Source organism: Lepidochelys kempii, chromosome 1 (genome assembly GCF_965140285.1).
Source record: "Lepidochelys kempii isolate rLepKem1 chromosome 1, rLepKem1.hap1, whole genome shotgun sequence".
Lineage (NCBI taxonomy): Eukaryota > Metazoa > Chordata > Testudines > Cheloniidae > Lepidochelys > Lepidochelys kempii.
Genome location: NC_136380.1, coordinates 348,328,163 through 348,354,765, shown reverse-complemented (window position 1 = coordinate 348,354,765; position 26,603 = coordinate 348,328,163). Strand labels below are relative to the sequence as shown.

At 40.2% G+C, this 26,603-nt stretch overlaps 1 protein-coding gene across 8 annotated transcripts in view; it reads left to right on the top strand.

The window, feature by feature from the left end:
- NRF1 (nuclear respiratory factor 1) overlaps positions 1–26,603 on the top strand; it is a 106,383-nt gene that overhangs the window by 6,442 nt on the left and 73,338 nt on the right. For 6 of the 8 annotated variants that reach the window (XR_012156870.2, XM_073328932.1, XM_073328931.1 and 3 more), the window contains exon 2: positions 23,589–23,820. Coding sequence is in view for 7 of the 8 variants with exons in the window: in XM_073328932.1 (XP_073185033.1) it covers positions 23,598–23,820 (223 nt within the window). In the remaining variant the exon portion in view is untranslated. Of the gene's footprint in view, positions 1–8,359; positions 8,507–23,431; positions 23,457–23,588; positions 23,821–26,603 lie in introns of those variants that run through there. The other 2 variants (XM_073328928.1, XM_073328930.2) reach the window with 2 other exon arrangements.

The window sequence follows — 26,603 nt, the reverse complement described above, 5'->3', positions numbered from 1 at the left end:
GGTGTGGGTGTCTGGCCCCCTGGCTTGGCTCTGGGGCAGGGGGAAGGAGGCAGAGAACCAGGAACTGGGTTATCAAAGGGGTTTCTTTAACACTCTGCTCCTGGGGGACTTTTTGTATCTGTCTGTATTGTTACAGACATACTTGCTGACAGGTATTTTGAAATAATTATGCCAGTTTGTTATTTTGGTAATTTATGTAGTGTTATTTTGACAAAATTTGCAGAATTTTGCACAAAACATTTTTTTTGGCACAGAATTTCTAAAAATTTTAATTTTTTGGCGCAGAATGCTCCCAGGAGTAATCTGTTCATGTACTGGGCCAAGAACACTTAATAGTAAAATATAAATGGCTACATAATACCCCGAAGTTTTCTGTAAAGGATCTAGTTTTCTGTAAACCTGACCAGTTTTTCTGCCATGGAGCAGCCTTTCGTCAAACTTTAAGAAATATCTCTTGTTTTACAGACTTTATATGAGCTTGGAACAGGGACTATATTTTTGTTACAGCATCAAGGTCAATGGGAGTGGGAAGAGCGGGGATCCAATTCAGATTTGGTCTCTGGTCACTCCTGTAATACAGATAAAATAGGGCTGTCGATTAATTGCAGATAACTCATGCGATTAACTCAAAAAAATTAACTGTGATTAAAAAAATTAATCGCGATTAATTGCATTGTTAAACAATAGAATACCAATTGAAATTTATTAAATCTTTTTGGATGTCTTTCTACATTTTCATATATATTGATTTCTGTTACAACACAGACTACAAAGTGTACAGTGCTCACTTTATATTATTTTTTATTACAAATATTTGCACTGTAAAAATGATAAATAAAAGAAATAGTATTTTTAAATTCACTACATACAGGTAGCACAGTGCAATCTCTTTATTGTAAAAGTGTAATTTACAAATGTAGATTTTTTTTTTGTTACATAACCACTCAAAAACAAAACAATATAATTGTTGTTCAGCCAATTGCTAAGACAAACAAGTTTGTTTACATTTAAGGTACTGCCGACTGCTGCTTATTTACAATGTCACCTGAAAGTGAGAACAAGCATGGCAGTTTTGTAGCTGGCATTGCAAGGTATTTACATGCCAGATATGCTAAACATTCATATGCCCCTTCTTGCTTCGGCCACCGTTCCAGAGGACATGCTTCCATGCTGATGATGCTCGTTAAAAAAAATAAATGTGTTAATTAAATTTGTGACTGAACTCCTTGGGGGAGAATTGTATGTCTCCTGTTCTGTTTTAGCCGCATTCTGCCCTATATTTCATGTTATAGCAGTCTCGGATGATGACTCAGCACATGTTCATTTTAAGAACACTTTCACTACAGATTTGACAAAACACAAAGAAGGTACCAATGTGAGATTTCTAAGGATAGATACAGCACTCGACCCAAGGTTTAAGAATCTGAAGTGCCTTCCAAAATCTGAGAGGGATGAGGTGTAGAGAATGCTTTCAGAAGTCTTAAAAGAGCAACACTCCGATGTGGAAACTACAGAACCCGAACCACCAAAAAACGAAAATCAACCTTCTGCTGGTGACATCTGACTCAGATGATGAAAATGCACATGCGTTGGTCCGCTCTACTTTGGATCGTTATCGAGCAGAACCCATCATCAGCATGGACTCGTGTTCTGGAATAGTGGTTGAAGTATGAAGAGACATGAATCTTTAGGACGTCTGGCACATAAATATCTTGCAATGCCGGCTACAACAGTGTCGTGCAAACACCTGTTCTCACTTTCAGGTGACATCGTAAAGAAGACGTGGGCAGCATTATCTCCTGGAAATTGTAACCAAACTTGTTTGTCTGAGTGATTGGCTGAAGTAGGACTGAGTGGACTTGAAGGTTCTAAAGTTTTACATTTTATTTTTGAATGCAGTTATTTTTTATACATAATTCTACACTTGTAAGTTCAACTTTCATGCTAAAGAGATTGCGCCTACAATACTTGTATTAGGTGAATTGAAATATACTATTTTTTTTACAGTGCAAATATTTGTAAACAAAAATAAATATAAAGTAAGCACTGCACACTTTGTATTCTGTTGTAATTGAAAATCTATAAATTTGAAAATGTAGAAAATATCAAAAAATATTTAAATAAATGGTATTCTATTGTTTAACAGTGCGATTAATCACAGTTAATTTTTTTAATTGCGTGATTAATCACAATTTTTTTAATTGCTTGACAGCCCTAAAATAAATTTTTCCCCTGTACCAGTAAGGTCTGAAAACATGGAGGTGTGTTCCATGAGGACATCTGCTGTGTAGGATTGAAAAGTCCAACTTTTCCTATTTATTTTCTTTCCAATTTTCATACTTCGTCCCTTTCTTAGGAGTAAATCTGCCTTCAGTGGGCAGTGGAGTATGTATCTGTGTACTGAAGTGTAAAACCAGGTGTATCCTCGGTAAGGACCAGAGACTCCATTGAAGTGTATTCTGCTCTGCTAGGCTCTGAGGCTCTGCTTTCCCATTAAAATGGTTTCTTAGATTATTGATCTACCTTTTGCTTCTAGTGATGATTGTATATCAGAGAGAGAGGTCATTTATTTACTTCACTTGCTGCGTGTGACTAGTATATAAATAGTAAGAAACTGATTTACTCCCAAGTTAAGAATTGATGCGAGAGACTTGGATGTTTAACTTTCATTTAATTGTACAGTTTTTTTATTGTGGTTGCATAATGCAATGGACGTCAGTTCCATTAACTAATTTAGAAATATATATGTACTAATTTACATTCAGAATTGCTGAGATCAGGGTTGGAAGGGACCTCAGGAGGTAATTTAGTCCAACCCGCTGCTCAAAGCAGGACCAATCACCAATTTTTGCCCCAGATTCCTAAATGGCCCCCTCAAGGATTGAACTCACAACCCTGGATTTAGCAGGCCAATGCTCAAACCACTGAACTATCCCTCCATTCTACCTTGCAGCTTAAGTGAATGAGTAAAATACAGTCAAATCCAAAAGGGAATCTTATTCCCTCCCACTGTGTTGCATAATCATCTCATTAAAGTAATCAAACTCTATTATGATTTCTAGGGCTTGCAAAACTTCCCCAGTGCCTACTAACCTGGGTCAAAACATTTGCAAAGCCACAAATTATGCACATTTAATTTACATTGCAACATTTTTTTATGGGAATGGAGCATAAATCAGTTCTGCTCCCCATAAATTAATTTTTGTCTCCTCTGTCTTTGCCAGCTCCTCTACTACTTCTGCTACTGCTGTCTTCTTGGGCATACAGGAGGTCTTCTGTGCACCAACCCTTCCTCTTAAAGGAAGTGTAGCTCCAGATACTCTGCTCCTCACATCCTCCTTCCTCCCTTTCAGTGAAAGAGCCCTCAGGTTTCAGGCCCTATTCAGCCCACTTTTTGCTTGATGAGTGCGTTTTTCAAGCCCTGAATGTTTCTGCAGCACCATAGCTATGCTTGCATATGAATTAATAAGAGCTTGTCTATATGAGAGCACACATGAAAATTAATCTGAATAAACTGAAGTTATTAATTTAAAGTGGATTAGTTTAATCACATTAAACCCTGGTGTGGACACACTCATTCAGAATTGAAGTGGCCTTAATGCAGTGTAGTTTATTCAGAAGTTTTAACTGATGAACTTTAAAAACTAATTTGGATTAACTTTCCTGAGTGTCTCCATGTAGACAAGCTGTAAGACATGTCTCTTCCATGAGGAGTTTACAGTCTGCTCCTGTGATGTTTGTAAGACTATGCCCTTATAATAGGAAACATTTATTTTGAGTGAGGATTTTGCGGGACAGGGATAATGTGTGAAAGGTTAGGTATACAATATGTGTTCTTATTTGCCGCTGCAGTTTGTATACCAGTAATTCCAACACACCAAATGTATGGTCATATTTCACGGAGACACTAATGTTTAGTGACTTCTCATGGGAGCCTTATCTGTATTTCAGTATGCTTAAACCAAGTAAAGCCTCAATTGGGTAATGACTTAAGGTGAGTTTGAACTGTACATCACCATGGTCTGACTGGGTTAATGCCAAATGTTCTCCAGGAGCAAAGAAAGTTTCAACTCTGGTGGAATACCACTCCTTAAACTCACATTTGAACTGGATCCCTGCACAAGCAGAGAGCTGAAATATATCCATGCAGCATGAGAAAAATATTAGCAGCCATATGGTTGGTCAGCTGTACATTATTTATAACCATGCCTCATCTTTTTAACAAATCACTTCAGTAGCTTAAAATCTGGTATCATCTATGCGTAGGTTAAAACTTGCGTAGTCCAACATTAAATCATATGCTATCACAGTAGAAGCGTAATCCAGTTTACAAAAAAATCACTGTATCAGTACTTAAAGAAAAAAGCCAATGTCTACGTCCAATACTCTCGTTGCTTGAAATTCTTCAGCTTCTGGCCCTAGTCACATTTGGTTTGCAATGAAAGTTTCTGCCTTTTTTGATGACTTGTTACCAGCAAATTCCAGGGTACAAAGCTGTGAACTTGACAGACATTAGGTTGTCCATTATATCTGGTGTCCTGCTTATTTTTGCAGATGGTGTCAGTTGAGTGAGATCCTGGCTTACTACGTGTGTTCACTGCTTTAGAAGCCTATGTGCATTCTTTTCCATCCTCCATAGACAGTCTATGGGATTTACCTAGTTTTAAGGAAAACATTTTTGAGAGCATTGTCTTATATTTTTGGGGGGTAGGGAGTGAGTGATGGAAAATAACAGTGGTTGCCCCTCCCCGCCCCAGTGCTTTTGTGAAAATCTTTTCCTACTAGGTGTATTGCCATAGCTACATCATTCTTCCAGGTGCTCCTACTTTGTCTTGTTATCTTAGTATTCATCTTCCATTCTTATGCCTGGAACAATTACTCATTAGTCGCTCTTGTCTAGTGTTCGTCTTTTCTGCACACAAGTTGTACCACTTTACCTCTACTGGTATAGTTAAAGTGGTACAATTCCCCCTAATTTGGATACAGTTATACTGGTATAAAGATGCTTTTTCCCATACGGTAAGGTGAATAAACTATACCAGTATAAAGCAACTTCATAGCAATGTAACTATGTCCAAACTAGGGATTGTACCGGTATTTTATTGTTAAATCACATCCCTAATTGCAATAGGTATATGGTACAAAATCTATGCATGGACTAGGCCTAGGCTTTAAAGATGTAAAATTAGCATGTGTTTATGACATTCTGGGGTGCAGTCCAGACCAGTGAGGGGTTGTCACCGCCTACCCTGCAACCTGGCATGCCTCACAGTGCTTTGCTGCTGTGGGTCCCAACATGAGTTGCTCACAAACAGCATCCTGAGTGTCCATGTATAGCCACAGCCCTGGTCCAGCAATTCTGATTACAGCAGCCACACTCTGGCTTCCAGCAGCCTTGATTAACACTTGCAGGGTGATCCTCCCAGCCTTAGATCTTTCTCCAAAAACATGTGTAGCACTGTCAAGCCCTCTCTTGGACAGTCAAGATATATTAGATCCATTGTCCCCCTATGGGGATCAAGATACAATACCTTGGACCCTAAAGTTACCCACACAGTTCACAACACTGGATTAGTTTAAAGAATAAAACAAGTTTATTTAACTACAAAGAGAGAGGTTTTAAGTAAGTACAAGTATTAGGGCATGAAAGTCAGAAAAGGCTACAAGACAGATAAAGATAAAACGCATCCTAGTACTAAATTTAACAAACTAGACTTGGTTCAAGGTGAAATTCTTACCACAGGTTTTCAGTAGCATTGCTGACAAAGTTTCAGGTCCAGATCTGCTTCCAAGATCCAACGGCTGTTTCTTTTGTCGTCTTAGGTGAAAAGAGAGACAAGGAGACAGAACTTTGGGTGTTTTTGCCCCTCACTTTTATAGTTCAGTCACCCTTTGAAATGCATTTTCCTGAGAGTGTTCCCTAAAGTTCTTTCCGGCTGAGAGCAAGGAGACATGGTGTCTGGTGGGGGAAAAGGAGTTCTGCTGTTGTTTGCTACCTATGTATGTTGAAATGCAGACTTTCTTTTTCTTCCCCCTCTCGTTGTCTGAGGGCTGTGTTTACAGCTTATATGCAGATTTAGGTGTAAACCCATCCCTTTGTTTAAGACAGGCCTGCTTGACCAGTTCTACCTAATCAGGGCTACATGAGTTGGAACATGGTCCTTTGACATAATCCAGGGTGTGGGGGGGGATTTCATAACTTCACACACAATGTTGCTACATACGTTTCATCCTGGTATTATTGACCAGGGAGTTATTAGTTTTTAAATGATACTTCACAAGGCATATTTTGTACAAAGATTATTACTGTAGTGTGTAGGGTGAGAATATAGGGGTGCATTCAGCTAGTGCCTATAGGGCACACTGCCTTTAACTTGCGCTAAAATGGTTTTGTTAATGCATAGAGGGGAGTCTAGACTTTCATTCAACCAGTTTAGCACATGTTAAAGACTGTGCTTGCTATACAGTAGACGTTTAGGTAATGCATGCTAACTGCACACCTTTAAATGTTGGTTTAGGCCACAGTGTGCTGAATTGCCACCCTCTCATTCAAATCCCTTCTTAAAACACACTTCCATTATGCCTTTTGGTGGTAGTCCAGCATAATCGCTAATCTTCTCTATATAAAAAAGGATTAAAAACAGGAACATTTGCACCTTAATTCAGCTGGCTGTGGCTGCACTCTGTCTTTTAGACTAATCCTGTTGGGGAAAGGACTGTGCCTTTCTACTGTGCCAAGAGTGCTCTCAGCAATCAGTAAATAACAGATCTCTCAGCAGTGATGTTTATTGGGTTAGCAATTTTTTAAAGACCACTTCGTGTTTTAGTTAAAATTATATAAACTAGAAATGACTCTTAACTTGATTCAAATGGTTAGAATGACTCACTGAAGGATACATAGTTGAGAGTGAAATTATTTTGTATTGGAATATATGCATGATTCTTTTTCAAAAATGTAAAAAGTAAAGAATTATGTATTCTCCTAGAAAAAGCATCATCTGTGAGTAGAGTGCTTGTTTTACCTTAATGCATCAGACTGTGTGTTTATAAAAGTTCTTAAAGCTAACGTGTGTTCTCTCATCAGTGTGTGTAATGGTCTAGGCATATTGATGGCGGACTGGCCCATAAATGTATAACATGAAACTTGTAGTTTTGTGAAAGAAATGCATGAATATTGAATGGGAATTTCATCCTGTGGTGGAGGGTTTTACAGTGTAGTTTAATGTCAAGTTTTGAAGTACACCTCTACAGATTATTGTCTGAAGTTTGGGAAAAGGAGCTTCTTCACATCTGCAATCTTCCTCCCTCTATTTTTCTTGCTCTTACACCATCCTCCTTCTAGTCAAGGCTGACAACTGGATGGGATTCCCCTTGGAGCCAGTCAGAACCATTTGTTCTGTTGCTACAGGGAACCATGAATGTGTGTGTTTTCCAAAGGGCTCAGCCTACTTCCTATTGTACTGCTCCTAGTCGCTGCTGACCCACAGAGGATTGAGACCAGAATTCTGGTAGGAGGAGTCTGGCATGACTATGTGGAGCACTACAATGAGGTCATCTCTGTACATACTGAAGTGTGAAGAGATTCTGTTAGAGTAGAAGTTGTCATATATTCATGTTTTGCACATGAGCTTTCCGCCTAGACTTTTTTTTGTTAAAACTGAGAGGCTAAACTACAAAATAATTGGTCACAAATTGCATGGTTATGAAATAAATGTAAGACCAAGTTTTCTATTGCTGGCGTTTAAAAATTCAGTTGAAGTTCCAGCAATAGATAGCAGTAATCTACAGGTGACTTTATCTAATGATTTTGTGTAGAATCATATTGGTTTCCTCTCAAGATTGTGATCCCGTTGTTTAGTGTGAAATGTATATGATCCCTGCACTTGTGCTGCTACACAGAACTTTGATGGAAAATTTTAAGGAGAAAGATTGCATTCTTTGGAATTTTGTCCCTTCTTGAACCTATTTGCTTAGGGTTTGGATACATGGGGAAATTTACAGGCATAATTATACTGCTGTAGTTATACTGGAATAAATTCTGGAATAAGAGTAACTGTATGGGAAGTTTATACTGCTGTAATTATGCTGATAAATTTCTCCATGTAGACAAGCCCTTATGGAAAAGTCAAGTTGTGTGTTAGGTTTTAGATTTGTCTTTAATTAAATTTCAGCAATACTGAAGACTTAAAAAGAACTCCAGCTTGACTAATTGCACTATTTCCTTATTAAGAGAATCATCGCCCTGGATTCTGGGTACACTTTCCATAGGTTAGAATGATGCCAAATACATATTCCCCAGAATGTGAAACTGTATATACCTTTTGATCCTCCATAACAGCCAACCCATTATGATTGGCAGACTCCATAAAGGCATCAAGGAGCCCTACTGTTAGAAGATTCCAAAACTTGCACTTGATGGGAAGCATGAACAATATTTGTCTTCCATTCTTCCTCTAAACATGGCCAAATTTGGACTCATGGTGTCTGACGGAATTGAATTATTGAGGTGAGTGCTCTCCAAAGAAACCGCCCTTTTCTCTGCTCTCACCAATGTCACTCTTTGAACACATAACAAGAGCATGTGTAAAAGTACAGTTGTTACAGTGAAGCATAGGGAAGGAAGCGATCTAGACCAGTGGCTCTCAACCTTTCTGGACTACTATACCCTTTCAGGAGTCTGATTTGACTTGCGTACCCCAAGTTTCACCTCACTTAAAAACTGCTTGCTTACAAAATCAGACATAAAGATACAAAAGTGTCACAACACACTATTACTGAAAAATTGCTGACTTCCTCATTTTTATCGTATAATTATTATAAAATCAATTGGAATATAAATATCATACTTGTATTTCAGTGTATAGTATATAGAGCAGTTTAGACAAGTCATTCTATGAAATTTTAGTTTGTACTGACTTCGCTAGTGCTTTTTATATATCCTGTTGCAAAACTAGGCAAATATATAGATGAGTTCATGTACCCCCTGGAATTCCTCTGTGTACCCCTAGGGCTACGCATGCCCCTGGCTGAGAACCACGGATCTAGACCATGTACAGCTTCATAGATGCCAACCCAGCTCATCAGATTTCCTCTGGACATGAATTGACAGCCAGTGTGGAATCTAGAGTTCAGTTGTAATATACTCCCATCAGTAGAACGTACCTAAAAGGTAGGCAGCTGCCTTTTGCACCACCTGAAACTTCCAAGCGACCTTTAAGACTAGCAGTAGGTAGAGCATGGTGCTCTAGTGTAGCTTTCATGTAACAAAGATAGCTGACCATTGCACTGATTCAGACCAACACAGTCTCATGGCCTGTCCAAGGCGAAAGGTGTTTCTCGCTACTATTGCTATTTGAGAGTAGAGGAGGATATAGCTAGAATGCTGATACTGAGAGCTTCTCTGAAAGGTAGGCAAGTACCCTCCGGTGAGGGCAGCTGCATTCTTTTTGTGAGTTCTTCAAAGAATGGGGAAGCACTATATCAGTCTGATCTGCTAAATCATAAGCTACATGGCTTTCATTCATGAGATGTTAGAAAGTTCATTCGTGGTTTTGCCAGGGCCTTACGAGAGGCTGATGTAGAGCTGAGCATCTTTGGCATATTGATGGCATACTTCATATTTTCTCACGGTTTTCTCCAGTAGCTTCACAAAGATATTGAAGAAGCAGCAGCCTGTAGCGACCAAGCCCTGTGACAGTCGCTAAAGAAGGAGTAACATTAAATTGCAAATACACTGAGACTTGTTTCAGAAACCAGTTTTGTTGTAAGAGGCTGATCTGTAATTAAAGCCATTGGAAAGCCACAAAAAGTAATTTAGCGGTCAACTGTTGATGGGTACAGCTGAAACACTGCAGCCTGCTCTCCAACAGCCAGGTCAGATGTCTGCTGCCCACAGGACTGTTCTACAAAAATCCCCTTGGTTAGCTTACCACAACAGCATGTGTGAACAAAACGCCAGTGTGATATTCAGTGCCTAATGCAAAGCAAACATGACTGTTTACTGTGCGGGGTTGAACGCATGGAGGGGATATTAAACTCCAGATGATGTTGACGTTACAAACAGGATAAGAAACAGAGGAGGTATTCCCTATTTGGTAGAAAAGCTCAATGAAAACAGATTCCATACTTGGGCAGTTGAAGTCAAAACTACAAGAAGCGTGAAAAAGCTGAATAAAAAATGGAATCTGTTGCAGGCATTCTGCTGCCAGGAATGTGTGCTTAGTGCCAGAAGATTCAACCAATTAACTCTACACTGAACTTCTGTGTGAAGTCAAAATTATCATTGCCAATTATCTACTTACTAATAACACAGGGAACAAATAGATAAGGGATTTGGGAGGGGACAGCAACATTACTATTCTCTTTAAGCAAAGTAAGAATTCTGCCAACAGGGTTATGAGAGGAAACATGTAAAAGTGGCCCACTCTCCTATGCTAGTCCACTACATTAACTTAATTTTTAAAAGGGAACATGATGCACGTACTGTGTCAGTCAAACCACCACAGTGTTGGTTTGTCTGTTCCTTCCTCCCCTGCCCCTGTTTGCCTAATAGAAAAGGAGTACTTGTGGCACCTTAGAGGCTAACCAATGAATCATCCAATTCATCAGATGAAGTGAGCTGTAGCTCACGAAAGCTTATGCTCAAATAAATTGCAGTACTCCTTTTCTTTTTGCGAATACAAACTAACACGGCTGTTACTCTGAAACCTGTTTGCCTAATGTTACCTTCCTCAGGGTCCTGTCTTGTTTCATGTGATTAGATTGTATATTATAGGATCTGTACTGAAGGGGTCTTCACAAAGAGTGTCAAATTGGTTTGTAGCCTGCAGGACTCTCAGTGGCAGCCACCAAAAATGTCATAGTCAACTAACCAGAAGTCTGTGTCACATCTTATTAAGCAAACATGGGGTGTGTCACAGAGATCCTTGGCTTTGTAAACTCCAGGCTAGAATATTGCAATGTACTCGCTATGGCACCCCAACACTTACTTTTTTTTTTTAAAGCTTCAATTAGTGCAGAATGCAGCCTTGTGCCTCTTCAGTAGCACTAGCTGCTGAGAGTGTGTCAGCCAGTGCTTTGCTCTTTATAGTGGCTTCCCATCGGACATTATAGGGCTAAATTTAAGGTCACTTAATTTTCAGGGCTCTGAATGGAGTTGGTCCTGCAATTCATAGATCCCCAGGTCAGATGGGACCATTGTAATCATCTGGTCTGATCTCCTGTGTAACACAGGCCAGAGAACTTTCCCAAAATAATTCCTAGATCAGAGTTTTTTAGAAAAACATCCGGTCTTGTTTTAAAAATTGTAGTGATGGAGAATCCACCCCCACCACCCCCCAGTAAATTGTTCCAGTGGTTAATTACTCTCACTGTTAAGAATTTACGCCTTATTTCCAATCTGTTTTTGTCTATCTTCAATATCCAGACATTAAATCATCTTGTATCTAAGTAAAAAGTAGGATAGTGAGTTGGGTATTAAGTTTTCTTGCCCTCTGTTCTCATTGCTGGGAGGGGAAGATATTGGTTAGGTAGCTGACTCTGTCTTAAGTGGGTTTGGAGGAAGAGGAATGGAGTCCAAGATGGCTTGTGAATTGCCAACTAATCATTGGTATTACACTTGCTTAAGGCAGATCTTGAAAGGGTGCTGACAATTGTTAGCCCTCTTTCTCTCCACTCAATATAATTTGTAAAGCCTAGTATTCCGTTTTAAAGGATGGTAGAAATGAACGTCTTTCACAGGATGTTGCAGTTTGGCCACCAAATGCTGCCACTCATGTTCATGGAGTCCCTGCCTATCTCATACATACCATGTGAGTCCTGTTGAACATCACTCGCTTGCCTCTGACTGGATGATTCTTTCACTTCGCCCAATTATTTTGTTTGGGAAAGGGCCGGGCTAATTGAACAATCTGAATTACAAATGGCTTCCCACCTCAACAGTGGCTACCAATGACTTATTGGTTTGATCTTTTTTTAGGATTATTACATGCCTCACAAAAAATTATTAAATAACTTATGGAAAACACTGGAGACCACCACAAGCTAGTGAACTCTTCCCTTAACTATTGTGTTTTTACCATATTTGTGACTCAGCCTTGGTTCTGAATGCAAAAGCTTCCTTCTGTCTCATTTTTGTAAAATATAAATCTCCTACCTCTGCTTATGTGGGAAGAAAATGTTGTGCACTGATCTGATGGTGAAGCAGTGCTGGTTTCTAGAAAACAAGATTTTTTTTTTTTTTTAAAAAAAGATAATATCATGATAGCTTCTTGGCATACGTGTTATATGATGAACCATTCAAAGGCATATTTCGTCCCTTTGAATATTTTTCTAAAATGTTAAAGTCTGTTATAATTAAAAATGAGGGTCTGGTTATGTAACTCAACAGTAAAAGAGGATTTTTATTGAGTATTTTGGCAGGGACAGAGAGCAAAGCCTGCACTGCTGTATTTTATCACTCTTCATTGCTCATTTCTGCCTACCACTTCAAAATCAGAGTGTACACCTGTGTTCCCCAGGCTTCTGTCTCTATCCAGTGTCTGTTTTCTTTAGAGAGATATGGAGCAGATGTGTCAGGAGTGTGCTCTGAGGGTGTGTGCACGCAGACATAGTGGGGTTCAGCATGAATTGTCTAAATTATCTCTCAAGCCTTTTTCTATATTCAAATTCAGTTTTCATTCATAAAACAATCATTAATTACAGGAATCTTCCAAAGGGGTAGACAAAAAAGTTAGCATTTATTTAAAAAAAAAATTTTTTTTGAACCAGGCTGAGTGAAATTCCTCAAGTAAATTTAAATGATGGAAAGTACATTGATTTAAAGTGTTCATCTCTAATAATTCTCTTGATGGGCAAAAAAATGTGTGGTGTTAAGGTCAATTACAGCAGGCTAGCATGTTTTTTTTTAACATTGGGCAAGCCAAGGCTCCTTTGATATATTTTGATGAACAGTGAAATAGTTAACAATGTGGACATTTTAAATGTCACCACTGGCATTTGAGTTAGCACCCACTGAAGTGACAGGAACAGTTCACGTTTGAGAACTATTGCTTCAAGCTCTCTGCAAATTCAGACAGACATTGCTCCATTACATTCCCATTTTTGGAGGTTTTCTTAGCCCGCATAATAGAGACTTTTTTGTAATGAAAGCTGTAGAGAACAGTTCTCCTGCAACCCTTGCTGCTGGCTAGTTTTTCCACACTCAACTCCTGGATCAAGCGCCACATTTTGGCTCAATTAGAGAATGGTTTCTAATCAATTTTCAGCTTAATAACCTATATGAAATAGAAATCGTTTAACCATTTGATGTCAGGCATTCCACCTGTATATGGGAATAACCCCACCATTCATGCTCTCGGGGAAGATTTACCATGTGAGAAGCATTTTGAGGTCCTTGGCTAAAAGCTGCCAAATAGTATGGGAAATAAGAAAAATTTAGTTGAGACCACAAGTATATGTCTCTAAGGCCCGTCTATATTACAGGGTCTGTAGCATCTTTGCATGTTATAACTACGGCTGTCAAGCGATTACTCACAATTAATCACACTGTTTAATAATAGAATACCATTTATTTAAATATTTTGGATGTTTTCCACATTTTCAAATATATTGATTTCAATTATAACACAGAATACAAAATGTACAGTGCTCACTTTGTATTTATTTTTATTACAAATATTTGAACTGTAAAAAACCAAAATAAATTGTATTTTTCAATTCACCTCATACAGGTACTGTAATGCAATCTCTTTGACATGAAAGTTGAACTTACAAATGTAGAATTATGTTCCAAAAAACCTGCATTCAGAAATAAAATGGAAAACTTTAGAGCCTACAAGTCCACTTAGTCCTGTTCAGCTAATTGCTCAGACACACAAGTTTGTTTACATTTGCAGGAGATAATGCTGCCCACTTTTTGTTCACAATGTCACCTGAAAGTGAGAGCAGGTGTTCTCATGGCACTGTTGTAGCTGGTGTCGCAAGATATTTACATGCCAGATGCGCTAAAGATTCATATGTCCCTTTATGCTTCAACCACTAGTCCAGAGGACATGCGTCCATGCTGATGATGGTTTCTGCTCGATAACAGTCCAAATAACAGTCCAAAGCAGTGCAGACTGACAAATGTTCTTTTTCATCATCTGAGTCAAATGCCACCAGCAGAAGGTTGATTTTCTTTTTTGGTGGTTTGGGTTTTGTAGTTTCCGCATCAGAGTGTTGCTCTTTTAAGACTTCTGAAAGCATGTACCACAACTCATCCCTCAGATTTTTGGAAGGCACTTCAGATTCTTAAATCTTGGGTCAAGTGCTGTAGCTATCTTTAACAATCTCACATTGGTACCTTCTTAGCGTTTTGTCAAATCTGCAGTGAAAGTGTTCTTAAAATGAACAGTGTGCTGAGTCATCATCTGAGACTGCTATAACATGAAATATATGGCAGAATGCTGGTAAAATGGAACAGGAGACATACAATTCTCCCCCAAGGAGTTCAGTGATAAATTTAATTAACGCATTATTTTTTTAATGAGCATCATCAGCATGGAAGTATGTCCTCTGGAATGGTGGCTGAAGCATGAAGATGCATACAAATGTTTAACATATCTGGCATGTAGATACCTTGAAGTGCCGGCTACCAAAGTCCCATGCAAATGCTTGTTCTCACTTTCTGGTGACATTGTAAATAAGAAGTGGACAACATTATTTCCTGTAAATGTAAACAAACTTGTTTGTCTTAGCAATTGGCTAAACAAGAAGTAGGACTGAGTGGACTTGTAGGCTCTAAAGTTTTGCATTGTTTTGTTTTTGAGTACAGTTATGTACCCAAAAAAATCTACATTTTTAAGTTGCACGTTCACGATAAAGAGATTGCTCTACAGTATTGTATAAAGTGAATTGAAAAATACTGTTTCTTTTGTTTATAATTTTTACAGTGCAAATATTTGTAATAAAAAATAATATAAAGTGAGCAGTGTACACTTTGTATTCTGTGTTGTAATTGAAATCAGTATATTTGAAAATGTAGAAAAACATCCAAAAAAATTTAATAAATTTCAGTTGGCATTCTATTGTTTAACGGTGCGATTAATCACAGTTAATTTTTTTAGTTAACTGCGATTAATCGACCCCTAGTTATAACAAATGTTTCAAACCCCAAAATCTTTTGGGGCTTTCTGATTTTAGTTACTGGTGGGGCTTTGGAAATCTGTGTGATATTTCTAGGCAAGTGGTGTCTTCCTGTGCATTTTTCTGTATTTCCAGTGTTTTTTGAAAATTTAAGCGTTTTAATACTTACAGAGTAGTTTCTAGCCTCTAATTATAAAGCTGAAGAAAACATTCGGAATTTGGCCCGATGCCATGCTGCATCCACAGACTAGAACAATAACCTGCCCAGTTACCTTTCATGGAGTGTTTAACTCTGAAACATAATGGCAATTTAAATGTCAACCATAACTATCTTGCTTCTCAAACTTCATATTGTGGTCCATGTCTTAAGGCTGAAATCCTTTCTTGCATACCTCCCCTTTCAGTATCCCGACCTCACACACTTCCTACAGCAGCTGAAGTAGTAATAGTTCAGTGGTAAGGAGGTGAGGTTGAAATATTCTCAGGACTTGTCTATCTGGGAAAGCCAGTTATACAGGTATAGCTATGTAGGTCTATGCCCCACTCCCCTCCCCCGGTTTTGACACTTGTTGCAGTACGAGCATAAACCCCTTCCCAAGTGATATAAGCTAAGCTGAAAAAAGTCTCTCTCATAGAGCATCCACACAAGGGCTTATGCCAGTTATATCCGTTCACATTCACTCCTTCAATTATACCAAAAACTTTCATGTGGTAGGCAATGCCTCTGTTTAATCCGTGTGGTTGTTTGCTCAACATCCTGTAGACTTCATGCTTAAGAGGATCAGTTTCCTCCTCCTTGCTTGCAGCCTCAACTCTTTTATGAGTTTTTCAGATTAGTTAGTAGTTTGGTTTTGTCCTCCTGTAGGCTTGTTATTCTTCTAGTTCTGTTTGATTGCAGTTGAATTTACATCAAAGAACCCCCTGATTTAAAAAGATATTAAACAGCTGCACAGGGTGTAGAGAGGGGCTGCTTTTTTTTTTTTTTTTTTGGGTGGGTCAAAAATTGCCTTGATGTCAAAATACTTCGTCAAATACTTTTGGACTGAGCTACAACAATCAGGAAATGTCTTCATTGGCATCATAGTGATAGGTCATGTCTACACAAGCGATCGTACAGTGACACAGCTGTACTGATACGGCCGTGCCGCTGTAAGATCACTCGTGTAGCCTCTCTATGCCAATGGGAGAGAGCTCTCCTGTCAACATAAAATCACCTAAATGAGCGGCGGGAGCTATGTCGGCAGAACGTGTCCCGCCGACGTAGTGCTGTGCACATGAGTGCTTATTCCTGCAAAACTTATGTTGCTCAGGGGTGTGTTTTTTCACATCCCTGAGCGACATAAATTTTGCTGACATTGGGGTAGTGTAGACATGGCCTTCCTGGATGCAAAATAGATAACTGCTTAACTGCAGAGACAGAAACAAACTTGCTGACCGCTGTTTGATGGTTGCCAGCAGAAACGTCTGTCTAATGTGATTTTCCACTAGGACTGGTTTCATCTGAAGGGACCCTCCACAAGAATAACACAATAGGTTTGAAAGATGCAAATATAGTGTTCATGATCTTCACAATTGCTGGGTTGGGGGTGGAAGATTTCCAAGAGCTGGGAAATGGGAAAACCTGGGGGATTAGAAGGTGCTGTAGATGTTGGGGGAAGAAATTAAATAACAAAACCAAACACAAACATATCCTCCCTCCCTGAAGAAGAAGAAAAAAGGGGGGGGGGGGAGCAGCAACTGCGTGAAATAAAGTTAATTTTCTTTAAAACTGTTCACTTAGGCTACAAATGACCTTAGTAGTCAGTTTATTAGAATTTGTCTGTCTGGCTTGAATGAATTTGCCTAAAAAAAAAAAAAATGAAAAGCACATTGTTCTGGAATCCACTGTTATAGGGTTTAAAGAGCTCTGCCACCTAAATAACATCATAATAATGTCCAGCTCTGTTATGGCACTTTTCATCAGTAGATCTCAAAGCACTTTGCAAAGGAGATCAGTATCAGTGTCATTCATACGCAAGTCGTGAACTCTGCTTTATTAGCTGGAAAGAATAGTAGTTTCTCATATGAAATATGTATATGCATACTTAATAAAAGGCAAGAAAAATCAAGAATAAAAAATCGAATAGACTGTCAGTGAGAGCAAGAAACCATAAACTGCTACAAAATGTAGGTGGGGCTCATCTGGGAGGAATTGGGGGGAGGTGAAAGAGTTCTCATAATGAATAATTCCACTGCTAACACGACCAGTTATTATTTGGGGCTGTCTCAGAAACACCAGATGAAGACTACGTGTTGTGTTGTGTTGGCATAGTTGGTCAGGCGTGCAGGGGGAAAATACCACACTGCCTCACCGACATAGCTTTGCCTGCAAAACCCCCACTGTAAACACAGCTGTGCCAATTCAAGGGTGCTGCTATCGGCATAGCTGAGATCATTCAGGGAAGTAGTGTTACTATCTCACCAGAAAAACTCTTCCTTGTCAGCATAAGAAGGGTCTACTGCAAGGGGCTCACCCAGTATAGCTACCCTGACAAAGTGTGTGTTGTGTAGAAAAGGCCTATGAGTGTGTACTGTAAGCTGAAGTAGAATGAACGTTACCATTAACTAGATCAAATGTATTTGTGTAACTTTGCATGGTTACCTAAGGGATGCTAATGTCTGTTATACAGTTCATTTACTGTCTCAAAAAATGCAGTGATTATAATTTCATAGTTGAATAAAGTGTCCAAACGTTACCCCAAAAGAGCCAGAGCATCATATCTAATTGTATCAAGTGAAGCTGACTACAGCCACCCATCTCTTTTAATATTAAACATGCAATCTCTGAAGACTACATTTTCCCAATGTGCAATATTGCTTTGTGATTCAAACAGCCTTCATTCTGAATGAAATGGCTCATTGCATACAGAAAAGGAGTACTTGTGGCACCTTAGAGACTAACCAATTTATTTGAGCATAAGCTTTCGTGAGCTACAGCTCACTTCATTGGATGCATACTGTGGAAAGTGTAGAAGATCTTATTATATACACACAAAGCATGAAAAAATACCTCCTCCCATCCCACTCTCCTGCTGGTAATAGCTTATCTAAAGTGATCACTCTCACGAAAGCTTATGCTCAAATAAATTGGTTAGTCTCTAAGGTGCCACAAGTACTCCTTTTCTTTTTGCGAATACAGACTAACACGGCTGTTACTCTGAAACCTGTCATTGCATACAGTAACGACTAGTCTCCAGAGGCGATGTCACTATGCTAAAGGGTGACGCTGAGCTGTTTTGATCTGCAAAGTCCTGCTTTGGTCATCCCTGCTCTAACATCAACTCTAAGTCAATAAACTTTTTTAAACTGAAGAGAACATTTAATGTTGCATTGCTTCATAAAATAAGGCCACTGCATACCTCTGAAAGAGGCAGAGTAACTGAACAGGAAAAGGCCGGTCCATCAAGCCTATTTTAAAGTAGAACTATGTAAATAAGTTGTTTTTTGGTTAACTGGTAATTCTGAAAATTCAAAAAAAAAAATCATGTTGGATCGAATGAAACATTTTGTTTCACTTCAAACCAAATATTTCCTTTGATATTGAGCTTTATTTTCTTTTAATTTTTAAAATAAAACTAAAGGTAATTTTAGAACAGTCTCTTTGAGTCAAATTCTAAATATTTCTCTTTGGAAAATATTGAAATAAAATGTTTTATACCTTTTCAGTTTTTTAGGGTTTTTGATTTGTTTTTTGGACTGAAACAATTCACCCAAATCTGTACCAATTTCATGAAAAGTTTTGATCAACCCAAATCTGCATCTTTCTTCAAAAAAATTTTTTTCCGGGCAAAATTTTTTGCCCAGTTCTACTTCTCCTAATTTTCCCTTCCTTGTTTCAGTAGGACATTGACAAATAGGTTCCTCCATCTGAAGATCTGGCTGATGTTTTCAATTTACTTCCGTGTCCTCTCAACATCTTGCTGGTTTGTTTTTGTTTTTGTTTTTTTTTGGAGGTGTTTGAATTGCTGCTATTTCTGGATGGCTCTGATTTAACAATCTGCCTCGTAAACAGAGTTGGGAAGTAGCATCATCTTGCTCTACTGGTCTTTGATTATTACGGATAGGACAGTGATTTTGAAGGTGACTTAGTAATAGGTATAAATCTCTATAGCCTGATGGAGTGGGTCCTATGGTCGCCGTTTTGCTATCATGTCAGATGGAGCTCCTCTAGAGTATATTTAGCTAGAAACTGCAACTTTGGCCTGATCTACACTTACAAGTTAGGTCAACTTAGTTATGTCGCTCAGGGCTGTGAAAAATCTCTGGTATAGATGCAGATGTAGCTACTGTTGCTCAGAGAGCTGGTGGTCCTACAGCGATGGAAGAGCCCTTCCTGTTGCTGTAAGCTCCGCCTGTGCTACATAGTGGGTTATGCCACATAGCTATGGTGCTATAGTCCCTGCAGTGTAGACATCGCCTTAGATACATATATTTGTGGTCTCAGCTGAATCTTTCTCATTTCCCATACTATTTGGCAGCTTTCAGACAAAGATCTCAAAATGCTTCTCACATAGTAAATCTTCCCTGAGTGCATGAGTGATGGGGTTTTTCCCAAGTAGAGATGGAGTGCCTGATATCAGATGGTTAAAGGATTTCTATTCCATATAGGTGGTTATACTGCTGTCATCACCCTAGTGTCTGAGCTACTTCCAGTTGCACATTAAGTGACGTAACAAACTTCTATTGTGTTCTGGTGAAGGCAAAGTCAGATGTGAAACTCAAAAGTCCTGGTTCCCATTTCTCTGTGCTAACCACTAGACCATGCTCCCTGCCTCCTGCACACTAGGCAAGTGACACAAACGTGCATGTGAGCTGTGCGATCAGCTCAAGCACTTGGATACCACAGTGACCAAACCCTTTTTCCCACCCCACTCCAGAAATAGGGTCTCTGTTTTTAGACTATCTGACTCGCTGACCAGCTGTGATATAAATCAGTATCACCCTGCCTTTAGAAACTTCCCTGTGTATTACTGCACTGTCACCATCTGATTAATTAAAATCCATGCCCTAATAATACTTGGCACTTTCCTGCTGCTTCTCCCCCATGAGCTCAAAGTACATCACAAAGAGCTGATGGAGCCTTCCCACCTTTTTATAAAGTTGGTGGTGCATGTGGACCCGGTAGTATAGTAGACTGGTTCCTAGCAAGGGTTGTGTAATCACTTCAGAAAAGTACATAGTAAAAAGTGATGTGGGAGAAACCTGCCATGAACATGCATGGAAAGAAAAATGGCCCTAAATAGCTTGTGGAGTTTAGGCCCTTCTGGCAGCGTCTGGAGACCTCTTCCTTTCTTTTGTACTAGTAAATAAGTAAGGATAAGATTATGTCACGGAATCATGGATTCCGTGGCTTTCAGAGACCTCCATGACATTTTCTGCTTCAGTTGTGGGGCTGTCAGCCGTCAAGGGCTCTGCAACCTGAGGTGCCGGAGTTGTCAGCTGCCTCAGTCGACAGGTGGTGGACCCCCTCCACCCTCTTGCACTGGGGCTTGGGCTCTCATCCCACCCCACTTTGGCTTGTCATCACCCCCACTCCCTGTTCTCTTTAGTAAAGGTCACAGGCGGGTCATGGGTTTCTGTGAATTTTTCAGAGTAGCAGCCGTGTTAGTCTGTATTCTTTTTGTGAATTTTTTTTATTGATCGTGACCTGCCCGTGACTTTTACTAAAAATAACCGTGACAAAATCTGAACCTTATAAATAAGGTATCACTCCCTCACCTAAAATGGTGATCTGAGATATGCCTTCATGGCTTCTGACTGGGTCCAAGGCTCTCCTATCAGGATGATAGAAATAATGACTCTTTTTAAGAGCGTGTGGGGCTGCCCAAATGTCAGGAAATCACTGATTAGATTTACCAATTTACTAGGCAGGAGAGGTTGGTCTGTCTGATATCCTTGCAACTCCTGGGGGCAACATTGCGTTCATGGTTACCTCAACTGGGCCTGACACCAGGATATGTACATATGGTCTAACCAGATCCCTTATGAAATTCCAAACACCTTATGTACAGCTGAGGTTATGGGAAGTCACTGGTTCTTCTCTGTGTTCAGTATCACTCTCCCACACTAGCAACCTTCTTCCTACTTTCCTTTGGCCATTGCTTCAGCAAACTCTGTATGTAGAGCATTACAAACTGTCAATTTCCTGGTCCTGCCTGTTATGCAAGTAATGTCATACCTCAAAACACGGAACTCCAGACAATCCATTTATATAGCCTTCAATATCAGTATAGGGGGCATTCTCTTATCCACCCTTTGTGACTTGCTATAGTAGTAAGCAAGGGATGGAAGTCTTTGGGATTCACATAGGTTCCTCTAAATTATTTTTCCTTTTTAATAATTTAAAAGCAAAAAACCTATCAGAGGAATTGTCTCCTGCACTTGAGATGCATTGTATGTTTCCTGAAGAAACAGTTACTATCAGACAGTCAAAAATGTGGAAAGAGATTTTAGAATAGACTTTCAGTTCTACATGACTACTTTTAAGGGCTTGTATCCCACGTTTGGTGTCCTTTGGAATGGAACACGTTTGGTGTCCTTTGTCTTTGGCGAATATTGTCTTTTGACAATAGAACACGTTCGGTGTCCTTTGTCTTTGGCGTTGGTAGAACTCATTTAAACGTCACTTGTGCCTGCATGACAGAGCAAAGGAAATGCTGCCACCTGTGGGCTTTAGAAACCAGCTTGTGACTAAAATCCTTAAGGGGTTTAAATGTGGGCACTGTGTCCTCTCTCTTGACCCCGTTGGCCTTTCTACGACCGTATCTCTTGCTCCTCCCTTCACCTCCAAGCTCCTTGAGCCTATTCCCACTCCTTCGACGTCCTCTTCTCAAATGCCGTCCTGAATCTGCTGTCCTCTGGTTCCATCCTCTTCATTTCACCTCTTCTGAGGGTCACCAATTACCGTCTAAGACCTTGCCTGAAGTAGTATTGTGAAGGTGTGATGGTAGCTATGACACTTTCCAGTGCAGACTGCCCGAGGCATACAGTGTCATAGTAGCATGTGTGTGTTAACGTGTGCTAACATCAGAGCTTAAATCCCAGTCTCAGCAAGGCCTTGAAACCTCTTCTCTGTTCACACCATAGTTGGTTACTTCCAAATCTACCTCTCCTGCCGCCTTACATCTTGTCCTGGGTGTTCTGACACCAACTTAAATACCACGTGGCGGAAACTGAATGACATCTTTCTCCTATGCCTGACAACGTCCAGGCTGTTGTAAATCCAGACAACTCTTCATTTACAGTCTCTTTCAATTCAATCTTTTCCTTTCCATCCTGACTGCTAAATCCCTTATCTGAGCTTTGATTATGTCCTGCTTGGACTACTGCAACTTCCTCTTTTCTTGTCTCTGTCTGCTCAAAATGCTGCTACAAAAAATGTGTTTCTCCCATAGCTTTGACTGCGTCATGCCCTTTCTTAAAGATCGCTTTGGGCTTCCCCTCTCCTTCTGAATCGAATGCAGGCTTCTGGTCCTTTCCGCTTCACCCCACATGCATTCTTGCTCCCCTTTCTTCCTCCCACCTTACCCCTCACTTCATGCAAACCTCCTCCCTAACAGGTGCATCTGTTTCTTGCCTTGCACTTTCATCTTCCTGATTTCTTCCTTTGTGTCTCTTGTGCCTGCAGTGATCTTCCACATATTGTGTCCTAGTTAACCGCCCTCTCTTCATTCACATCTCTCCTTTTAAAACTAATTTCTTCCATGAAATCTTTCAGTGATAACAGATCAGGGACAGGAATCTGAATGTCAGTATATAACAATTCACGCACAACATGTGGCTTGCATATGTACCTGCAAATGGCCATTTCTTTGCTCCTGTCTTCCCCCCCAAGCTTTTTCAGGGACTGTGTGAGGGTTGATGAGTTAATGGTTGTAAAGTTCTTTGAGAATGTACAACATTATATAAGTGCTACATATTTATTCTTTTATTCGGTGGTTTACTGCTAGTCATGTCAGACAAGGGTACTTCATGAAACCTTTGTGTTTGGCCATAATGATTCTGACCTGATGACTAGACTCTCTACACAGAAAACTCAATTTAATAATAACCTCTACATAGTGTAGTGGCAGCCGTTTGTGTCTTTGGTCAAACATCTCGAAGTGTGTGTGCGGGAGGGTGGGGCTGTCACTTTACCAAGGGTAATTGGATCCTGGAGGACTTCTCCCTCAACAAAGATTATCCCCTCAATGTTTGGAAGCAAGGTTTTTTATACCTCTTGTTTTAAATTTCCAGTTCCTTCTCTGCCTCCCGGTGCAGCCATCAATTGTCGCCCAAAGGGCAACTTCCATTGGGTAAGATAATTTCTGTCCCATTCTCGGTCAGTGGAGTGATCTGAGTGTGGCAGGAGAGATGGTCAACCCCATTTTATTACAATGCGTCAGTTTAGTAATGTTTGTCCTGTCATTTCTTGTCTCCCTTAACAGTAGCTATTAATGGAAGGACACGGGGTGACCAAAACAGAACACATGGACACCATTGAGGCCCATGCCGTGGCTCAGCAGGTGCAGCAGGTCCATGTGGCCACATACACAGAACACAGCATGTTGAGCGCAGATGAAGATTCACCGTCTTCTCCTGAGGATACCTCCTATGATGACTCTGATATTCTCAACTCTACTGCTGCTGATGAGGTCACTGCCCACCTGGCTGCTGCAGGTAAGCTTACTTGGGCACTTGTGATTATTTGCCTGCTGTCCCAGGCGTTAGTTGCAAATAGCACTTGAGTGCAGTCCTTTAATGTGACTGACGTCTCTTTTCACCAAACCGGGCTGGGTGGTTATTGTGCCAGGTTTAATTACAGGGCCCTGCAATGCCAACAGAATGGGTGTTGCTGTATTGAGTAATGCCATGTTGATATCCGCAGTGTGGTGGAGCTGGGGAAAATATATTTGTCGTTAAAATGCAAGTGCCAGCAGTATCTGATTGCTGCGCAGAAAGGTAAAGAAGAGGCAGAAAATTTCAAAGCGTAACCAGCTTTCATCACCAAATAAAACAGTGCGGCAAAAGAACACTAACCAAAATAACCCAATAAATCCCCCACAACCCAGACTAGGACGGAAACTGGCACATCTTTAGCCTCACCTAAGAAGATGCCACTTATGGGCTTGGGCATATTTTAAGTAGGAAAACATTCCAAAGTCATAGGCCTTTTCCAGTGAAGCTCCTACCTCCTGTCCTTGAAATCATGGATTGGTCCTAACCCTATTGGCCTCAAACATAGGAGCAGATAACCAGTCACAGACTGGCCTAACATCATTCCTGTGCCAAAGTAAACCTTGGTGTGCTCGTGCTGAACAAAAGGCAACCTGTGAAGCTGTGGATGTTTACTGAATTGTGTTACAGAGTGGTAGCCGTGTTAGTCTGTATCAGCAAAAAGAACGAGGAGTCCTTGTGGCACCTTAGAGACTAACAAATTTATTTGAGCATAAGCTTTCGTGGGCTAAAACCTACTTCATTGGATGTATGCAGTGGAAAATACAGTGGGGAGATTTATATACACAGAGAACATGAAACAATGGGTGTTGCCATACACACTATAACGAGAGTGATCAATTAAGGTGAGCTAATATCAGCAGGAGGAAAAAAACCTTTTGTAGCGATCATCAGGATGGCCCATTTTCAACAGTTGACAAGAAGGTGAGAGTGACTGGGGGGGGGGGGGGGGGAAGCAAGCATGGGGAAATAATTTTCCACTGCATGCGTCCGATAAATTGGATTTTAGCAGGTGGAACTTGCAGCCCAAATGAGATTTGTCTGGTTTGGATTAATAACCAGATTGCTAAAATGCCTCTGAAGCAGAGGGGGTGGAGGGGTTATCATCAGTTGCCTTGTAGGTCTGCCAACGTATCAGGTACAATTTTGAAAAGGAAGTTAATGCAAAAAAGGAAATAGAAGGGTTGTTGTCTGTGCACCCAATCCCTCCCCCTTTGTCCTGGAGCCACAGAGCACTGGGACTGGCCAGAAAACAAGAATTGCATTTTGCAAAAAAAAAAATGTGAGGTTTTGACATTTGTTTTTGTTCTGTGTTGAAATGAAACGGAGACCTTTCATGAAAAAACGAGAGAGAGAGCATGTGACGACCATCTCCAGAATTGCCAATAGCTTGAAGGTCCCTGCTCTGACTGATTTGAACCTGAGAAACCCTCCTGATGAAAATGCCTTCAAAAAATTGGCCACCAGCACCCCCTTTTCTTAGGAGAAGGCATTAAGAGCAATCGAATGCCTGGATTCTGGTTTCTTCAGGGTCCATCTGTACCTTCTATTCCTTCCTCTCTGGAAGTTGGTATTCTTTGTGTCACCACAGTGTTTTTCACACCACCACCCAATTCTGGGATTGCAAACTGAGGCTGCTGACTAAGAGGTGGCTGAAACCAAATTCCTTATTTTTTATTCCCAAATATTCTCCTGACTTCCCTCATTCACAGTTTAGTTCTACTCTCACCTACATCCCAGACCTCACTGCATCCACAGTGATGCCAGTTTTGCACTCCATTTTTTCCTTCTCCAGCTCCTGTCTCCAGGCCTTTTTTGATTCCATTCTTTCCTTAGAGTGTAGGCTCTTTGGGGCAGGGGTTGTCATTTACTATATGTTTGTACAGTGCCAGGTACAATGGAGCTATGACCTGGTTGAGGCCTCTAGGTGATCCTGGAGCACCTACCACTGTGGAGTCCTGGGCCACAAATAAAAAAATAATAGTACAAATACTAAATAATGGCTGGTTTCAGAGTAGCAGCCGTGTTCATCTATATCCTCAAAAGGAACAGGAGGACTTGTGGCACCTTAGAGACTAACAAATGTATTAGAGCCTAAGCTTTTTGTAGCTCATGAAAGCTTATGCACTAATAAATTTTAGTCTCTAAGGTGCCTCAAGTACTCCTGTTCTTCTTTTTATAAATAATGTCTGTCCAGTGCATGGAGTTACCTCCTAATTCTGGTAAGCAAAGTCACCATTAGATCCCTCCTGACATCTCACTTCTCCTTCAGTGTCCTCAAGCTGCGAGGTCACAGTAACAGTTATTCAAAACCAAACAAATGGAAAAAAACCCCCAAATTCTTCCTTCTCCTGGATTTCTCAATGTCCCATCTTCGGCAGAGCTTTTAATTAAGTGCATTCTATAAAATTCTAGGACTGGCCACCAGAGGGCAGCCTAGCAATAAGAATTGATAGACTCCGAAGACTGCTGTTGAGTTTCTGATCTCCAGCCCTGTCTCTCCGTAGAGATTAAAAGTCATAATGAATTTAGAATAGAATTGGAAGGTCACACAACTTGCTAAAGTTGTCTTTGTCCTTTCTGTTTAACTTTTGCCTTCCCTCACTCACCAGCTTGCCCTAACACCACACAAGTGATGCCTACCCCTGCTACAGGTTGGTGTTATCAGGTCATGTCATGTGAAATTCAGTGGGCTGGTAATCCAGCCTGCAATGTCATGTGGATCT